This window comes from Pimephales promelas, chromosome 24 (assembly GCF_988280905.1).
Source record: "Pimephales promelas chromosome 24, fPimPro1.hap1.1, whole genome shotgun sequence".
NCBI lineage: Eukaryota > Metazoa > Chordata > Actinopteri > Cypriniformes > Leuciscidae > Pimephales > Pimephales promelas.
In genome coordinates, this window is record NC_142792.1 from 1,583,062 (window position 1) to 1,603,640 (window position 20,579).

General features: G+C 38.6%; 1 protein-coding gene across 2 annotated transcripts; it reads right to left on the minus strand.

Moving 5' to 3' along the window:
• Positions 1-387: 387 nt before the first annotated feature.
• On the minus strand, positions 388-17,668 carry waslb (WASP like actin nucleation promoting factor b). 2 transcript variants are annotated; one of them, XM_089126717.1, is made up of 11 exons: positions 17,282-17,668; positions 11,937-12,071; positions 11,770-11,856; positions 10,554-10,650; positions 8,743-8,766; positions 6,624-6,834; positions 5,079-5,121; positions 3,903-4,056; positions 1,886-2,403; positions 1,102-1,210; positions 388-1,006 (listed from the first exon to the last, which is right to left on the minus strand). In XM_089126717.1, exons 1-11 carry the CDS (start codon positions 17,387-17,389, stop codon positions 945-947), a joined length of 1,548 nt encoding a protein of 515 aa, XP_088982843.1. In that variant the 5' UTR covers positions 17,390-17,668; the 3' UTR covers positions 388-944. The 2 variants fall into 2 exon arrangements, with proteins under 2 accessions (XP_088982843.1, XP_088982844.1); XM_089126718.1 differs by lacking the exon at positions 8,743-8,766 and having other exon boundaries at positions 17,282-17,536.
• Between the last annotated feature and the right edge of the window lie 2,911 nt (positions 17,669-20,579).

Here is a 20,579-nt window from a genome sequence, read left to right on the forward strand (position 1 = left end):
AGATATTTTAATTGCTCTATAACACTGTTAAAAACAGTGAGACTATGTGATACCCCTCTTTGAATTAGTGCAGCATCACAGTGCGTTATTAATAAAACATTGAGAACGTGTACGAACCGTCCGATTCAGGCGTGTTCGTTTTGTTTTTTTAAATGGCACACATGAACATTAAATTTCAACATGAACCGTATCTGACCAACAGGAAAGAAAAAAACATGCTTTGAGATTAGTTGTAATGCCAGTAAAATGCAAACTAGCATATTTTATAATAACGGTAGTGTTTCTCACATCTAATGTTAAGGAGAGTCCTGACATAGTAGCTATAGCACACAATGTGTAAACATATCCGCCGTATTGCGCTGTATCCCCACAATTAATGTTTTTCACTTCTTTTTTTTTTTTTTTAATCGTGCAAAAATATAAACCGACTCAAACTCTGAGCAAATTTACAAATAAGCAACAGGGCTAAATATGATTTTTTTTTTTTTTGTTAAGAAAATAATAGTGCTAAACTACGTTCTGAATAAGAAAAAGGTAAGGTACATAAGAGAGAAGTATGAAAATAGTGTTCTTACTTCACAATATCAACATTAAAGTCTCGCTCATCTTGTTCCTTAGAGTCGACCTCCCTTTCAATGAATAAAGAAGAAACTAAACAAAACAAAAAACCCAAAATAAACCAACTTTACAAATCAAGAAACTTGATGTAAAATTGCACGTTAATCCAGGAGGGGAAAACTTTACAGGAGATACATGACAAACCTTTACAGATTAAATGAGGTATTGCACAGATTAATTAATAAAAAGAAAAAAACAAAAACAAAAGCAACAACAAAAAAAAAAAAATGTACAGCAAATTGGTCATTCATTTACATTACAATTTGATAAGATTTATAAAGACAAGAGTAATGTAGTGTCTTGATTGTTTTGGGCAGCCCTGGTCATCAGTCATCCCACTCATCATCATCTTCAAAATCTTCTTCGTCATCATCATCCTCATCTTCATCTACAAAACCATGAATTAAATGTTATGTTATCTAGTGTAACAATGCTGAATGAGTCTGACTGTAATGGTCATAAAGCTCACACACACACACACACCTGAAGAGTGTATTGCTTTGCTCCTCTTCTGCATGACCTCCATCAGAGCGCCCACGATCCCAGCGGACGCGGCCGGAGAGGCCGGAGCCGATTCGCTAGAGTCCGGTACCTGGAAGGGTCACATGATCAGAATGTTTTTGTTCACCGGCATGCTATGCAGTTGTGATAAATGACTAGTGCAAAAATACAACTAAACTGAACAAAAATAAATAAATAAAACTGATTTGAACAAGGATACAAATGAAATCATAAATCAATAAGACTTTTACTTTCACAATTAATTTATGGCCTGGAAAACTTCCCAATATTATAGAACTACCATCTACATAATTTGCTTTGTTCAAAAGTTTGTGCTTGGAAAGATTTGAATGCTTTTCAAAAAAAAAAAAAAAAGTGTCTTATGCTCATCAAGGCTGCATTTATCTGATCAAAAGATAAAAATATTATTGTGAAATATTTTTACAATTTAGAGAATCTGTTTTCCATGTGAATATATTGTAAAACGCATTTTATTCCTGTAATCAAAGCTGAATTTTCATCATCCTTCAGAAATTAATTCAAATATGATGATTAGAAGCTCAAGAAACATGATTATCAAAGTTGAAACTGAACAGAAAGTTTAAAAGAACAGCGAATTTGAAATTGCAATCTTTTTTATAGAATTAAAATGATTTTACGGTCACTTGATTCATTCAATGCATCCTTGCTGGAGTATTAAAAAAAAAAAAAAAAGACCCTAAAATTTGTTTGTCTTTTTTCATTGGTTCTCTGCCGCTCTGCTCACATTTTTAAGATGAACGCCGAGTCGTATTTGGTCTAAGAGAGCGCCACGGCCTCCAGTGGACACGGCCGGCTTGCTGTTCGGCTCCACCTTCTTCAGCTGCGCTCCTCCTCGAATCTGGTCCAGGAGTGCAGATTTTCCCTCCGGCAGATCCCCTGAATTAACCTCCGTTAGTGGAGGAGGCGCGGGAGGAGGCGGGCCCGGAGGAGGAGGAGGGGGAGGAGGAGGTGGAGCTCCACCTGAAGATGATGGCGGAGGGGGTGGAGGGGCCGGTGGAGACAGTGAGGCGGGTTGGGGAGGTGGAGGAGCTGACCCGTGACCTCTGCTGGGGGGGGGAGGCGGTGCACCAACGCCAGGCCGGAAGGGTGGAGGAGGGGGGGGAGCTGAGGTGGGGGCTCTGGATGGTGGGGGTGGAGGTGGAGCTCCTCGACCTCTGGAGGGAGGAGGGGGGGGAGGAGGGCCAGAGTTATGGGGGGGTGGAGGAGGTGGAAGTCCTGCTCTGGATGGTGGAGGTGGAGGTGCTGGAGAAAGAGAACACAACCATACGTTACGGTAAATGTTAATATAAACATGGATTAATGTAAAAAAAACTTCAAAAGGATGATGCTATTAAGGTGGTGTTATTAAGCATGCTGCAGTTAAAAGCTGTTGGTTACGGTTGCCGAGCAACACAGCAATCACAGAATTTAGAACCTAGGATTAGAATTTTAGAACGTTTTTAAAATTTAAACGTCAAATAATGCAAGGATAATTTATATGTAATGAATGATGTCAAAAACACGTCAAGCTGATGATTAAGTTGCTTTTAAGGTGGTGTAATTAAGCATGCGTGTGCCTGTGTTTGATTGACAGGCACTTTGTATGTTTTTACATTTTATGGGCTTTATTTTAGCTCCATAAAGCCATATTTTCTCCTAATTAAATGTACGCATCATATTGTCATATTCTTGCATTTATTCAATAAGGATAATATGACAAAATAGGACTGTTGCCAATCAAATAAAATCAATATCAATTAAATTCATCTTTGCAATGCAGAGGACACATTTATGGTGTTAGTGTCATTTATATGCATTTACACAGACACCAATGCAATTAACCTGTGTTAAATATGCAGAAATAATGCTTTGATGTTTTAAACACAAAACGTTTAAATTATTAAAAAAAAAAAAAAAAAAAAGTTGAATCATTCAGTCAACTGATCAATTAATTCAAACAAGCATTCATTGCATCAATGAGCTCATCGTTTCTGCCATAAATACATTGTTAAATTAATACATTTTTTGCTAACTGTGTAAAGTACATTTTTGAAATGCATAACTGAGTTAATGGACTATTTTCGTTGGCGAAACAGTAAAAACAGGCAATAAAGTGTGTCTTAAATGTAAATATCTTAATATTAACCTCTTGTTTATTGATCACATTTGTAATAATGCACTCTGTGTGATATTGATTATCTATATTAAATTATATACAGAGGTATTTTTGCCCCTTATCTTGAATATTGGAGGCATTTTAATAGACTGCACGCTTTCACTGCATGATTTACTCTAAATGCACAAGTGCACTAGTCTAACCTACTAGACTACAACACGTAGTGTATTTTATAAAGTGAGGGAAATACTCGATAATGTTCGTTGAAACAAAAACCACGATATTATCATAGACGACATATAGTGCACAGCCTAAATTGAAGGTGTAGTTTTGGTATGCGTTAAGGTCCCGACTCCAACTCTGGTTCTGACTAAAGGCAGTACACACACACACACACACACACACACACACACACACACGTCTTGTAGTAACAGTAGTTTGAATGCAAGCCTTCTGATTGGGCCACTGCAAAAAAAAAAAAAAGTGTTTTCTTTTAATCACTGCAGACACATGCAAAAGGGGAAGTAACCTACCAGACCACCTCGGGGGTCCTGAAGCACAAATTATTTAAATATTACTCTATAATACGATCATTTTGCTCGGATAAGTGCTAATATCGCAGCTGCACCCTAACTCTTAGACTCACCTTGTCGTCGAAGTTCACTCTTCACAGCCTCTACTCCTCCTTTCTTCTCAATGAAGTCGTAGATGACCTTTGACGTCTCTTTGTCTTTGAGCTCGTCCTCAGAAATGCCACACATGTCAAACAGGTTCTTTAGGTCTGGGTCCAGGTTATTCAACTGGAAAAGACAAGGAGTGAACCATCAACAAATGACTGGAAAGAATCGAAATACAAATGAAACTCTGCTTCTTGTGTTGTAGTCCTCCTCATTCGTTAGGGACGCTTTTGTAGTTCGTCACGTTAACTTTGAACATACATTATCGTGTTGCTCGTTTTCTTAATACTTTTATTCAGCATTAAATTGATTAAATATGTATAACAACAGATTTCAATTTAATATCAATAATAGTAATCAGAGTATATTAGAGTGATTTTTGAAGGGTCATGTGACACTGAAAACTGAAAATACAGCTTTGATCACAGGAATAAATTACATTTTAGTGTATATTCACATATAAATATACTATTTTACATTGTATTAATATTTCACTGTTTTTGATGCACTTCTTATTAAACAAATGCAGCCATGAAGACCTGAAGAGACTCAGAAAAACTTTACCAACACCAAACTTTTAAATGGTAGTGTATTCCAGTCACCAGACTTCATTTTGAAGATTATATCTATTTTCCCACCACTGTTTTGCTCGAAACAGGCGCTTGTGTGTCTCTGTTTGCTCATGTTATTTTACACAATGTGATTCAGACTAAGAGTCCATGTACTTTAGACGGGCCACAATGTTTCAGCTAATTCTTCAGACGAATGTGCTGCTTAAACGTTACTAATACTTTCCTCTGATAACGAAAGGCTTCCCTGCACTCCTCTACCGGCGCAATCACACTATAACCCTGAATAAATCCTCTTTATGTAATCTCTCATTCAGGGGAGTTAAAATTACAAACTAGCACACGCAGCCTAAAACACACTGAAATATGATCCTTGATTTTTTGGGAGAATGATTGCTTGGGATTATGAAGACGCAATCACATTGTGTAAGAGATGACTTGCATTTGTGAACCATATCACGTCATGACCTCCATGATGAAATCATGTAAACAACCGCATCTTAAAACGACACGCAGGCAACACTGAACATCACGGCTTTACATTTGATGCAAACATGTAGCGGCGGAAATACTCACATCAAAACCCGTGTTGGGATCCCATCCTACATGCCCAACATGCCTGGAAAAAAAGATAGAAGCAGAAACATTCACCAAAGGACATCAAACATGAACATGTTCATGGTTACGAAGGTCTCAGCTGCCAGATTAGCACGTATGGGATACATTACACGGGATTAAAAACAAGTGTGCATCCGATTACACTTCCCATCACAACATGGCCCTGTTTACAACTGGTATTAATATGCGTTTTAAACCTAGTTCACACTACATGATTTTAAAACGTCCGGCTGAACTGTGCGGTTCACACCACATGACTTCAGGAGTTGTCGAGCTGTTCACACCACACGACACAACGTGATTGATCAACAACAGGAGGTAACACACTACACCAGTTGACACCAACGATTCAATCTTGTCTACAAACCACGTTTTGTCACAAAAAATCACGCGATAAGACGAACCGGAAATGGCACTAAACTGCACACGCGCCAATACCCAGCGAAGAAGACAACACGCGAATATGGACAGACAGAAACTAGTGCTGCAAATGGTTTGAAAAAATGCGAAAAAAAAGAAAAAATAAGATTTACTCTGTGACCTCAACCCATGGTTTTGGTTTTGTTTTTTTATTCAATTATATCAAGAAAGTCTTAAAACATAAAAACAAAAGGCATTGAAATATAATCGAGGATTAAAACACAATAAAGTCCATTGTGGTCCTCTTACACATAACGTCAAGACAGGACAATTACATATGTCTTGCTCTGATTGGCTGTAGCTCATGACAGCTCTGGATATCTAGCATGCTAGTTATTTTTGTCGTCTGCGAGCATCTTTGATGCGTTGTTGGCTCTTTCATACTAACAGATTGGCGAGCGTTCATCACCCGCTAACCCTCGCGATAACAGCCTGACCTGTCAGCGACCTCAACGATTCGCAAATCGGGCTTGAAATCATGTAGTGTGAGCTGGGCTTTAGTTGATTGGATCACAAGTGGACGATGCTAAATACAGGCGTAAAGGTTGAGCTTGTCAACCACTTCCAGAGATACTCGAACACGTGATCGGATTGCTTTCGTAGCGTGGTCCACCTTAGATCAATAATATTGTTGAATATTATATGTCCATATGAATCACATACACACACTCTCAATAACCCACTTTGGGAACTGAATGTCAAAAGCACCTTCACACACCCCCAATAGTCCAATTTCATTGGAAAAAAAAAACAAACATAACCCTCATGTGGTCGAAGAGTCGCAAAACCCTGCCTGCTCTCCGTCTACCGACCTCACACGTAAACCTTACAGGAAGAGTGTGTGTCTTTCTGACATCTTCTTTTACGTTCATGTGTAAATTGCACATATTTCACCAATTTAATCGGATGATCTGGAAAATCACAAGGAACATCACAGAAATCAGTTGAAAGTGGACAAAAGAGACGGATTTAAACTCCAGGTGTGAACGGGAACGCGTTTCCCTCGAGTCGTCTACTTGTGATCCGATCAACCAAATGCTTAAATCCAATTCCAAACTGGTTTGAACATAAAAGCAAACTCACCGAAAATTGCTCGGAGTGCCAATTTCAGCTTTGGATATTTTCTTCTTCTTGTTGTTGTTTTTGCCTTTGGCTTTGTCTTTCTTGTTGAAGTTGGCGTGGAGGTTGATGTTGTTCATTTGAGTGTTATTTTGATAGCGCTGGTTGTTGATCTCGGGGTTCTTTATGTCCACCGTTGCCATTGGAAGTGTTGGTCCTAAAAGTCCTGAAGGTCCTGAAACAGTCACAATCAACTCATTATTAAAATATCCATTCACTGATGCGATTTTTAAAATTATAATGCCTTTTTTTTCTCCATCACGTATCATTCAAAAGCTTAAACACTCAAAATCTATTTGCTTTGGTTAACTTCAATAACATTTCACACTTTAATGCACTGAACGCAAGACTAAACCGCCCAATAAAGCTTCTCCCCATCCTGTCCAATTATTTAAGCCCTCAGGTCACAACCTACCTGTGTCATCAGGCTTGACACTGCACGCAGGCAAGAGTAAAAACGACGGGCTATAGCGCCCGCTAATGTCTCCACCCCCTAAACCCACGTTCAGAAGGATTTTACCCATCACCACACAGGTGCGCTCACTGTGTCGCAGGTTAACCGCGGGGTCAGAGAACGGCCCGTACATCTCGTCCTGTGGGAGAACGAGGCATTGCAGGGGAGCCAGGCATCCTCCCAGATCCGAAGAACCATCTAGTTTCTCATCCGTCGGCGCTGACAAAAAGGTGGTGCAGAACATCATCTCTGAACGCACGCAGACATCCACGACACAGGTGTGTGTGTGTGTGTGTGTGTGGTCAGGCTGCTCTCGCTTTTCTCTGCCAGCATTTGAAGGCTGCTGTGCGCTAAAGACACGCCCTCTTTTAATCCCAGGAAATTATACACGACCGCTGGATTTTACATAACCGTTAAAGCCAGCAATAAGCTGCGGAAAATCTCCTGGGTTCATGAGGACACGATACATTTGAGGAACAACAGAAAACCCTCCACGCAGACAGAGGGTCAATACTAGATGACTAAACAAAATATCCTGTCGTTCCTCAGTCAAAACTGGCCATCGGGTGAGTAAACCAGCTCTCAAACAGATTAACTACAGTTTAAAGGTCAGAGGTCACGGTGCTGATATGCACATACATACAACTTTTGACTGGTATTGCCCTTTTTACAATATAGATTGTCTCAAAGCAGCTTCACAGTGAGAACATGAAATAATACAACACATTATTAATTTGTTTCTGGAAGGAAATTGCATCATCGTCCACCTTAGATCAATAATATTGTTGAATATTATATGTCCCCAACTGTATGTAACCTGTATGACTGAATAACTCAATAACCCACTTTGGGAAGTCTGAGTGTTAAAAGCACCGCCACACACCGACAACAGTCCAGGAAAACAATACAAACTCAACCCTAACACCCGAATCATCTTCACGTTACTTCAAAACCTCAGCCCAGTATATAGGAAGGGGCCAGATTTTCCAGTATGGCTGGATTTCTGCCTCTCGGGTGGATGTAAGTGCAAATGACGTGTTAGCATACGTTAGCTGGGTAGGGTAGTGGAGAGCCCCTGAGGGTCATGTGGTGAAAGACCATCACTACTGTTTTATGTTTTATTTTTATGTTCGTGTTTTATTTTTCGTGATGCATTATTTTGCTTTGCTTCAGCTGTGATAAAGAAACATTAGAGATATGATAGAGGTATCTGTGGATTTTGGGGGTGGAGCAATGAAGGGAGGGGTGTTTCTCAGAATTGTGCCATTATTTTAATGCCAAATGAAACATTTAATATTACTAGTTTTTTTATGTTTATAAAATGTAATAATTCAATGAAATAAATAATATTTGTGAAATTCAAACATGCCCATTTCAATTAATGCCGCAATACAAAATTGTTATGGTCCTAAAAACAGGTTATTTCTTACACTAAAATATAATTTGCTGTTTTTTCCTTTTGATTTTTTGGGAGAAAAATGAACCTGATCTGATTATTCAACATGTTCATAAACTAGCATTATCTTCAAAGAATCTGCAGACATAAAAATCATTTTAACCGGTAAACTTTGTCAGTCCTAGACTTTAGACAGAATTAACGTTCATGTAATTCATTAGTAAACAACCTACCATTAGGAGGGTCACGTCTTTTTTCTGCAAAATAAAATTAAGATAACTGTCATTACTAAATTCACTTAAAAATGGAAGGTTTATTAGTGAAAGAATTAGATTTAGCAGTGCAAGAGAGATGGGAGAGATGTTTAAATGCACAATCGTCTCCTTGTCCCGACAGAAGTTGCTGAGTCAGTCGACACACAGAGGGGAAGTGGTTAAAGAGAAGAAGAATCAGAAGCAGACCGACACGAATAGACCCCTGCAGGTCCCACAGACATCAAAGAGCAGGATTCAGCAGAAACACACACACACACACACTGGTTGAGTAGCCTTAGTTAAGAAGGAAAAAAAGAACTGGGAGCACAAAGGCATATAGTATGGATGCTTGTTTACGCCACTGAATACAAAAAATGAGACTTTTTACCTCACAATTGCGAGATATGAAGTCAGAATTCTGAGAAATAAAGTCACAGTTGCGAGAAAGACAGAATTGAGACTTTTTCATCTCACAATTATGACTTTACAACACATAATTGCGAGTTTATATCTTTATATCTTTTCTCAGAATTGTGAGATACTTGCAATTGTAAGTTATCAGGCCAATTCTACAGGAAAAAAAACCCCTCACAATTGCGACTTTACATCACGCGCAAATGCGACTTTAAATCACGCGCAAATACGACTTTACATCACGTGCAAATGCGACTTTACATCACGCGCAAATGCGACTTTAAATCACGCGCAAATACGACTTTACATCACGTGCAAATGCGACTTTACATCACGCGCAAATGCGACTTTACATCACGCGCAAATACGACTTTACATCACGCGCAAATACGACTTTACATCACGCGCAAATGCGACTTTACATCACGCGCAAATACGACTTTACATCACGCGCAAATACGACTTTACATCACGCGCAAATGCGACTTTACATCACGCGCAAATGCGACTTTACATCACGCGCAAATGCGACTTTACATCACGCGCAAATGCGACTTTACATCACGCGCAAATACGACTTTACATCACGCGCAAATACGACTTTACATCACGCGCAAATACGACTTTACATCACGCGCAAATACGACTTTACATCACGCGCAAATACGACTTTACATCACACGCAAATGCGACTTTATGCGACTTTAAATCACGCGCAATTGCGACTTTACATCACGCGCAATTACGACTTTACATCACGCGCAATTACGACTTTACATCACGCGCAAATGCGACTTTATGCGACTTTAAATCACGCGCAAATGCGACTTTACATCACGCGCAATTACGACTTTACATCACGCGCAAATGCGACTTTATGCGACTTTACATCTCGCGCAAATGCGACTTTAAATCACGCGCAATTGCGACTTTACATCACGCGCAAATGCGACTTTACATCACGCGCAATTACGACTTTACATCACGCGCAATTACGACTTTACATCACGCGCAAATGCGACTTTACATCACGCGCAAATGCGACTTTACATCACGCGCAAATGCGACTTTTCATCACACGCAAATGCGACTTTACATCACGCGCAAATGCGACTTTTCATCACACGCAAATGCGACTTTACATCACGCACAATTGCGACTTTACATCACGCAATTGTAAGATAAAGTCGCAATTACCTTTTATATTTTTCATTCTGTGGCGGAAACAAGCTTCCATAATACAGTGTTACAGAAAGAGTGATAGAAGTAGACAAAGGGGGAATCATGTCAAAAGAAAACCAGATGATGGTTTTTCCATCAGAGGGACACGAGTGAAGCGAAGGAGAGATACAGTTATGCCGTGCTGTTGTATTTACCGGTTCTCCTCCCTCTTTTCACCAGAAGTTCATTTGCTGCAGACTTGAAGCGCTTGGCTTCCTCCTCGCTGGCAAAATTAAGACCGATCTGGGACGTCTGAGGACAAACACACATTAATATACACTCTGCTCGTGGTGAAGATTTCAGAAGAGTTAATCAAACAGATGTAACAAAATAATAAAAAAAAAAACATTCATTTTACATTTGTAATAAGCAGTTTAGGTTAAGGTTTAAGGTTTAGTAAAGTTAAGGTTTTTAGTTTAAAGTAGTTTAAAGTTTGAATGTTTTGAAGGCAATGCAGTCCATCAGAAGATAGATAGATAAAGATAGGCTGTGTTTGTATGTTGCTAGCATGATTTAACACATTGCTAGCATAAGCATGTTGCTAACATGACGTAACAAGTTGGTAAAAGGATTTAACACACTGCTAACATGATTAGCATGTTGCTAACATGATTTAGCACATTGTTACCATGACTTAACAAATTGCTAGATTCTTCATTTTCAGGAAAAACATACGTTGGATCAGTTTGAAAAGATATAGCAACTCAAGTCAGATCAGTCTGAAGCAAGTTTGGAGGTTCTTGCTAAAGCTCGAGCCACTAAACACTGTTGTCGTGCAAATGAACGGCCACATTAAAAGTTTTCTGTTTTCGGTTAAAGCGGTGCAGTGTTAGCGGTCCCTAAGTTAGTAACTAATCTAACGATCTTTGAATCAATCAAAACTAACTTAACCTGGACAATAACTTTATTCTGGAGCTGCTGTAAAGCCAAAACAATCTGTTAGTTTATTTTCCTATCATCACTGTAAAACGATATTGTTAAAAGCGCTATTTAAATGAAGGTGACTTGACTTGCCTTGACTATAGGAGTCAAAATAATACGTCTCGGAAGAATTATAAAGAGTTTAAATAGCATTTCAGTAAGTTGGCTCTCTCAAGCCAACTTAATGAGCAAAAAACTCATTACAAGGACTGAGAAGACTAACTTTTTTGGGAGGATAATGTGCATGGATGAAATCATGCACAATAATAGGACGAGAAGTATATAAACAAAGGAAACAGAGCCAATTTCAGTTTCACATTGACGTTATCTCCAGCTTCATCAGTCTATGGCTATGGCACATACCCTTACGTCTGCTGAGGTGAAGTACAAGTGTACAAAACAGACATGACACACACAAACGTTATGGATGCACAAGATCTGAGCACTTACGTCTCCAGCAAACGTGATAAAGTAAGGCCTGGAGCTGTTTATTGAAAAGTTGTTGTAGAGTTCTTGATCAAACAACACTTTACCCTCCTGTCGAAACAGAAAAAGAAACCATTTGCTTAATACCAAGATCAAGATTATACAAGAGGAATCATGAAATAGACACTTACTTTTATATCAAACACCCTGATAAAGTAAGATCTTAGAGGGCTGTCTTTCACCAGACATGCCACACCACAGCACTTCTTCACCCAGGACGAGTTCCTGTCGGCGACGTAGACTTGCACCACCCCTGAACACAAACTCTGCGGACACAAGGAGGAAACAATCAGCAATCTTGTATTATTTCAAATAAATCATAATAAACCCTAAACCTGTTTATGTAGGTCACATGATCTCATGGTGAAAACAGATGCCAAAGTATCACTTTCAGAATGAATTTCAAAAGGGACCAATCACGCCAAAAAACACCTTATTTTCCCCATTGTTGCGTCTGTCAGTCTCTATGAAGCCCCTCCTTCTGAAAAGCACACTATGCTCTGATTGGTCGGCTGGAGCAGTGTGTTGTGATTGGTCGAGAGCGTCGAGTGAGCTTGGGAAATGTCCCGCCCCTTTCCATAACCACCAGTTTAACACACTACTAACTAACTCAAACAGGCCCCGCCCCTTTATTCTGTGCATTAATTATTATAATGAGGAATATTGTGACGTGTTCGTTCCCAGGCGAAACTCAAGACTACAACGGAGGCGTTTCAGGGAGTTTAGAAACATCGACTGATATAGAGAATAACTCATACTGGAGGGAATTTTTCATGCTCAAAAAAAAAAAAAGCATATTTGGAGCTTTCAATTAAACATCCTTTAAAAAAACAAAAAAACAAAGACTTATTGTGAATGTGTCCAAATAGATACATAAATCCCATAAAAATGCTTTTTGGTTCTTGTTCAGTAGTCAATGTGCCATGATAAAGGTCACCAACAATTGGTCAATTTGGTCAACCTTTAATTTCATAAAGCTACCAGAAATTGTGTAGTTGAACCGCCCTGGACATCCGGGGTTACTCTGAGAAGGACGTGATTATAAAATGACTTTGACAGTCTCCTCACGAAGCTGCCGACTCTCAGACGAATCATAATGGGAATGAGGAACGCGGGTCACTATGCGCATTACCACTGGAGTCCAAGCTCTTGGCCAGTGGTGGAATGTAACGAAGTACAAATACTTCGTTACTTTACTTAAGTACATTTTTCACGTATCTTTACTTTACTTAAGTACAATAAATAGTGCATACTTTTTACTTTTACTTCGTTACATTTTGCAGCAATTATTATACTTTCTACTCCACTACATTTCTACAACTTCTGTTACATTTTCGTTACATTTTCCCCTGCCAAAACGTCATCTGACCGTCCGTTCGTTGCATGTTTGTCTCACCAGTGACGTTTGGTTGCCATAGATACAGTATATCAACCCGGTCACACTAAATGCGTCTGGCACGCAGTGTGTTTATCATGCAACTCATACGCGAAATTGTTTTTACGTGCATAGGAAACGCACCGTGTGTAATATGTTTGGTTTGGTTAGGATTATGGCAAGCCAAGAGGTTCAGAATTACACCATAAATGAATCGCGTTTACTGCCAAACATAGTTATTAACATATAGTAAGGATAAGCATGATATTGCCTAATTGCAAGCTTGTTTCAGTAATGGTGACATTTTTTTCCATCATTATTGAACATCATTATAGGAGTAGGCTATTAGGTTGAATGAGTTAGAATTAAATGTTTTATTAATCATTAGAAAATAGACATTAAGATAATAAATTGTTATGCAAGTACTTTTACTTTTAATACTTAAAGTACATTTAAAATAAAGTACTTTGTACTTTTTACTTAAGTATGGTTGTCATTGTGTTACTTCTACTTTTACTAAAGTAAATATTTATCTGGGTATTTGTACTTTTACTTAAGTACTGAGATTCAGTACTTCCTCCACCACTGCTCTTGGCTTTATTTAGGTTGCAAATAAAGTTGTTGCTGAAGTGTAAATGTGGGCGGGCGTATGTTAATGAGCTCTTGGTTGTGAGGTCTATTCCATTACACTTTCTGAGTGATTCGTTTTTGCAGTTTAGTTTTAACAGAAGGTCTGGACACGGGGAGGAAACTCAGAAAAGTGAAAGTCCAAATCCTCCTTTCCAAGATATGCCGCCTTTAAAAGGAAAAACAAGGATACACCCGAGTTCACAAATCAATAGTCTGACCCGAGATGAACCATCTGCGAGGAATCAGAACCAAATATCCAGTGAACATTTCCTCCTGAAAACTGTGCGACAGTCACACTTCCGAGCACTTTTAAGTGAATAGCTGCAAAATGCATGAAGACGTTCTCGCCAAACAGCCACTTTAGGGAATTAATGATCAGCATCGGTCTCAGGACGGCCCAGATGATTTACATAAAGCGCAGAGCGGCCCACCAAAGCCAGAGAGTCCTGCCAGGATGAAGCCACGCCACACATCTTAACAACCCACCGAACTGTTACAGAGACACTCAACGCCTCCATTAACCACACGATACAAGCCAGAGGAAGGCTTACAGACAGAGACAGAGACAGAGCGAGAGGGTCTCCTGCGCTCTCATTGGCCGAACAAAGCTGCCGCCCATTATCAGTTCATTCAAGTCATTACTCAAACTCGGAGGCATTTATCCGAACCAACAGCATGTCTCGCAGTGTATCGCTCATCATCAGCTGCAGTTAATGGAAGAAATCTGCTGACATAGCGCCGCACATGCACTGCGATGACATCACTGATGATGTACCTGAAGGAAAGAGCTGTGATTGTGAATGCTCCGGTTATGCATCAAATAAATCATTTTATTCAGTGAAGAGGCATTAAAGTGACTATGATGTCACCAATTCCCTATTTCAAATAAACCACGATGTAACAATCATAAATGTTTCTTGAGCAGAAAATCATCATATTAGAGTGATTTCTCAACACTGAAGACCGAGTAATGATGCTGTATATCAAATATTTACATTTATATATAAATATGACATATTAATAACACATTTTTCTTAAATATACACATGCATGTGTGTGTATTTAATTTACACACTACACACATATATTATGTAAACACAAACTTTTATTTTGGATGCGATTAATCGTGATTTATCATTTCACAGCCTTAATAAAAAGTAATAAATGAAAGTAATAACATATGCAAAACATGATGAAACACATTTTAAAGCCTTGCTGTTGAACATTTTTTCTCATGCTGTTTATTCTCATACGCTCTTCATACCAATCGTGTTTTATTGTGCTTAAAGCTAAGGTTTACATAAACACAGACCGTTGTGTGTTAAGTGAACAAACGGTCGGTGGAAAACCGGATGCGTGTCTGTATATTAAACCCGTGCATGAGGTCTTAAAGTGACAGCAGCCTAATAAACCTGCGGCCAATCGTAGCTAATGTTAAAAAACAACAACGAAAGACAAAAATATAAATCACTTACTGCTCTGAAGTTACTGAATAAGTTTAGTAGCATTAATAATAATATATATAATTTTTACAGTTAAGTCTAATTTATTTAACTTCTTGTTAATTACTGTCAAACACACCAATTTTATTTCATTTATATGTTTATTTGTTCTTATTTTTAACAAAGATAAAATAATGAAAAAGATTTTCATCTTTGCTAACCCCTACTTTGGCCTAATAGTTTTTTTATTTTATATTTTGCCCCCTTTTTTAAAACGGGTAAATTAGTTTGGCTGTACTGCCGAGTCACTTGCAAAATAGTAAAACCAACATGAAAAATTGTGATTAAAATGGTGATATGATATTTCTGCCATATCACCCAACACTATACTGAAGACAAAGGTCAAAGTTGAAGAATCCACCATTAACACACGTCTATGACCCTGCTATTACTTAATGCTATGCATTACAGACTGAAACAGAGATAAGGCTGAAAAATTGTGATTTTAGCTGTCCTAACTTCACAGAAACCTGGCCAGCAGGAATTACCAGAGAGGACTGGTTCTCCAACAACCCACATACGACCAGAACCAGCAGGAGAACCAGCAAGGCCCGGCGTACCGCATCCTCAGGCTGATAGAAAAACTAATGCTAGCTCTCTAACTAGCTGACACAATGCTAACAAAAAATAGATGAGTTTGACGTGTCAGCTCGTGGTTCTGTGATTCAGAGCATATTCAACTCCTCAGAGGAGATATGTGGACAAACACAGCCACTTCAATCATGCCATGACACGCCGCTTGAATTTAAAAAGGCTTGCAACATAAAAATCATGAATAAATGTCAACAAGGTGATGAAGCCCCTGGGATGCATTGATATTGCAAAGCGCATGATAAGCACAGCAATGTCACCGTCCAACGCCGCTAGGAATGTGAAGCATTCAGGGACCCGTGTCATGCAAGAGAAACAGGGAATCTCGGGCGGCAGGTCCTGGTTCCCGTTTCACACAGAGGAACGAGGACCTTTGGAAAGCTTCGGTTTTGTTATCCAGTCAACATGAGTTTCATCTTGTAGGAACAGAACAGGTAATCCAGTGGAATGAGGAAACAGACGTGCATTCAGACAGCATGATGATTACACTGAAAACTTCAGATCAATGCATAATAATGATAGAAGGTGCAACTTATGTTTATCAAGAACTTGATTAACTATCATTTTCGTTTTCCTAACATTAGTTCCAAAATGTAAAAATTTTGAGTTAAATTGGTTTTAAAAAATGTGCAATTGCATACATTAAGTTGTATTATGTATAGCAATCTGCTCTCTATAAATTTATGGGTCAATTAATTCCAACCGATTCCTATACTTTCCCAATCTTCAATATTTTGCAATGACAGTTTCCTCTACAAAACAGTTATGAAAGCTGGGTGAGTGATCATTGCATGCATTGCATAGCATGGTTGGACATGCAGAGGTAAACTGTGCGTTTTACTGTGAAATCTGAAGGAGGAAGAGTGTGTGAGCTGCTGTCAGGTGTTTATCAGCCATAAAGATAAAAGGAAAGTGCCAATATGACATGAACTATATATCAAGTGTACCTGGTTACGTATCATTAAACGAGACTAACCACTGATGCAAAACATGCACTTTATAAGAAGAACCAGAGTTATAGAGATAAAATGTGGGTTTATACTTCAGGTGAAAGCAGCTGTCGTCATATATTATGACGTGGGTCGTCATCATCATCATCATCATCATACAGTGTTTGCATTAAAAACCCATGATCTAAAAGTACACTCTCACAAGGCCCATGAGCTCACCTGAAACTTTCAAAACATTGACCGAGAAACACTAATGACTGTGGATCTCCTGTTAAACTCGTCAACAGGATACAGTGGATCTTTACAATTATACATTGATGATTCAATGGATTCATCAGTGAAACATTCATCATATCAGTTCGAGTTCAGAACATGATGACTGAAAACTACCTGGCAAACAAACCAAGCAAATGCTTGAGAGAACTTACGGTGCATTTCTTGCCCAGATGGCTGAAGAGCACTTCGTTTTCTTGGTGTGTGAGAAGAATGGAGCCGATGTTCATCGGAGGCCTCCTGGCTGAAGGCGGACCACTCATTTTGACAATCCGATGGTGTGAACTTGTGATCAGGAAGTGTTAAACAGAAAATATGTGTTCATTGATCTTTGATCACCGCAGCTTGTATCCGGAGCCTTTCATATCCAGACCTGAGTGTGTTTCGGCCGGGAATTGGTTGAGAGAAGTCCTGCGTCTCACAAATAAGAAGCGATCCTCGTATGGTTATCCAGTGTCGTCTTGAGCCTCTAAACTTTCATCTGAACTCCTGTGCACCGAGCTTTCGATCCAACATGGCAGTGCCACCGCTGCGCATGACAGTGAGACGCAGCGGATTACCATCCCTACTATGGCGAAAGCTGAGCTTATGAATATTAATGAGATGGCGTGGCGTTCAATGAGAGAACAGAATTGATTGGCTGATGAACGCGGGCGGTAGTCAGTTAGCGAATCAGAGCGCTTAATGGGCGTGGCTTGTGAATGTGGAATAAATAATGTGCCTAGACGCTCCGGGAAGGTTACCAGGCAACGCCAGCATGAGAGATGAATTAACCATTAACGAAGCCCTCGCTATAGTAGGATATGGTCGTGTTTACTCTGCGTATAATGTTAAAGAGTCTGCATTTAAACGCTTGAAGTAAAAATATGTGTGGGTTGTTAGATAGCTGTAGCCTTACAAATCGCATTCAAGGCATTATTGACAGATGAAAATGCCGTTTCAGAGAGAAACGCTGTGTGGGCGGAGTCATGACGTGGTGTGAAGTTTGGGATTTTTTTATTGAATGTAGGCTAATTTTTGCTAAATATATATTAATATAAATATGTGTGTATATGTATACATATAGGCCTGCTGTGTGTGTGTGTGTATGTATATATATATATATATATATATATATATATATATATAAAGAAGAGGACATTGTTGACAACAATAAGCCAAGTTGGAAGGTTAATCAGAGGATGCACACTTGGCACATAAAGTACAGGCCAAGAGAGGGAACAATTAAAATAACAATGGCTCCTAATTAAAATTAGCCATCTGAACTTCATCTGGCCCTATGCTCTGACGGTCTGACTACTGCTCTAATCAGCAGTGTAGCTCAAATATGTCAAAGAACAACAAAAGGTGGATATGACCTCTGATTTGGATATAGTATTTGATGCAATAACCCATACATATAATGGACTGGTTCTTTAGTATTAGGTAATATCTTGACGTCATGTACTTGATGTACACATGATAGGTGAGTTCAGTTATTCACAGAAACTCGTCAGCTATGTTGACTGCTTCATCACAACACTTGTGAATGTTTGCGTGAAAATGTGGGGGGAAATATTTGCTGCTGATTACACTTATGAGTATTTCCAGTCGCAGCTTGAAGGTAGTCACTCCCAAACATGGTTGAGCTGTGAGGTAAATAGACAGAAACCTGAAAAACCAGTTAGAGAGAGAGAGAGAGAGAGAGAGAGAAAGAAAGAGAGAGAGAGAGAGAGAGTCAGTGGGTCACTAGTAGACAAATCTGAATATGCCAAAAGAAAAGTCATGACAATACATATTCATTACATAAAAAAAAAAAAAAACATATGCAAATCATTCACTGTTAACTCAGCATCACACTGACGTTTATTACGCAATGTACTATATAAACGGATAATCAGAAATCATAATAACCGCAGATGTCCATACTCTTGTGTTTTTTATTCCCCTTGGAAATCTCCATTTGTAGTATTTTTGTCTCTCACCTTCGCATGTTTGTGGGATGATTCTGGTCAAGCATAATATTTTCTCTTCGGTGTAAATGCTGACAACCGACGGTCTTGGCCGGAGAAAGCTGAATGTGCTCTTCTGAATTACAGCAGTATTAGATTATGCAGCAAGTATGCTTATGAAGAACAGCTGTTTCTACACAAAAGTCTACTGTCCAGCACATGCACACATCACACACACACTCACTCAGCATTCATGCCGAAAGCAGAAATGCATGTTATTTTAACTCCAAAATCATCAGTGTTAACACAGCTTTGGAGAACATACACATCTCTGCTGACTGTTTTTACTCCAGATTCAATATTTATAACTGCAGATATTGAGTTCAGAAATCATACATCATTTAAACAGCATTAAATCAGATTAAACTGGTTCTGTAAGGCTAAGAAGGTCAATCCTTGTCCAGCAGAGTTGCTTATGTCTCCTGCAGATGTGTGAGGGAAGCGTCTGGAGTTATGTGGTGTGTGTTGTGTTGCTCTGGTGCTTCTCCTGCAACTCTTAAAGGGAAATCAAATAAAAAAGAGGACAAAGGATCAGAGAAACAGGAGACTTCATGCTTTTCTGGAAGATGAAGACACAGAAGATGTAGAGCTGATGTTACTGGACTGGTTGACAAGAGGAGAACATGTGTGTGTCTGAGAGCAGCTGTGTGTTTGCCACACACACACACACACACATGGCTGGTTTATACAGGCCTGGAGGAAGTAACGCGTCAAGAGAAATCCCAGAATGCCCACAGAACAAAACTAATTGTTTATATAACAAAGAATAATTATAATAGTGAGAAAGATGAAGACGGAAAGCCCATTTTCATTAATTTTTTGCTAAATCATCATGACCTTAAAAGGCGTAGATGAAATAAAAGTCGGAAATATGAGATAAAAAGTTTAAATTATAAGTTAACATCATCATAATAATAATTTTACGTCAAATTATAATATATTACATCATAAGATAAAGTCAAAATTATGAGATAAAGTCATAAGTGACAGCTGAAATTATAAGACAAAAAGTAAAAAAAAAAAGTCACAATTATATGACATCAAAATATGGACATTTTAAAAACATTTTAACTGCATAATTATGGCTATAACAAAATAATAAAGTTTATGAAAATTATGAAAAATAGAGATAAAATATTAGATAAAAAGTTGATAAAAAGTCAAAATGATGAATGTCTTTCAAGTTGAAATTCAAAGCTCATAGTTATGAATATGTTGTCTTCTTTATCTCATAATTGACTTCTTAGGATCTTTACCTTTCACATTTTAAACATCCAAGGAATAAAATGTGATTCTCTCATTCAGACATGGCCGAAGATCCCCACTAAACAAGACTTTTTGTTGTTGTTGTTGAACAAATATAGGCCTAACCGTAATATATAGTTATATCTCAAAACATAATTAAACAACAGCAACAACATAATAATAAACAGTAAGAAAAAAAGATAGTAAAAGCAAGTAA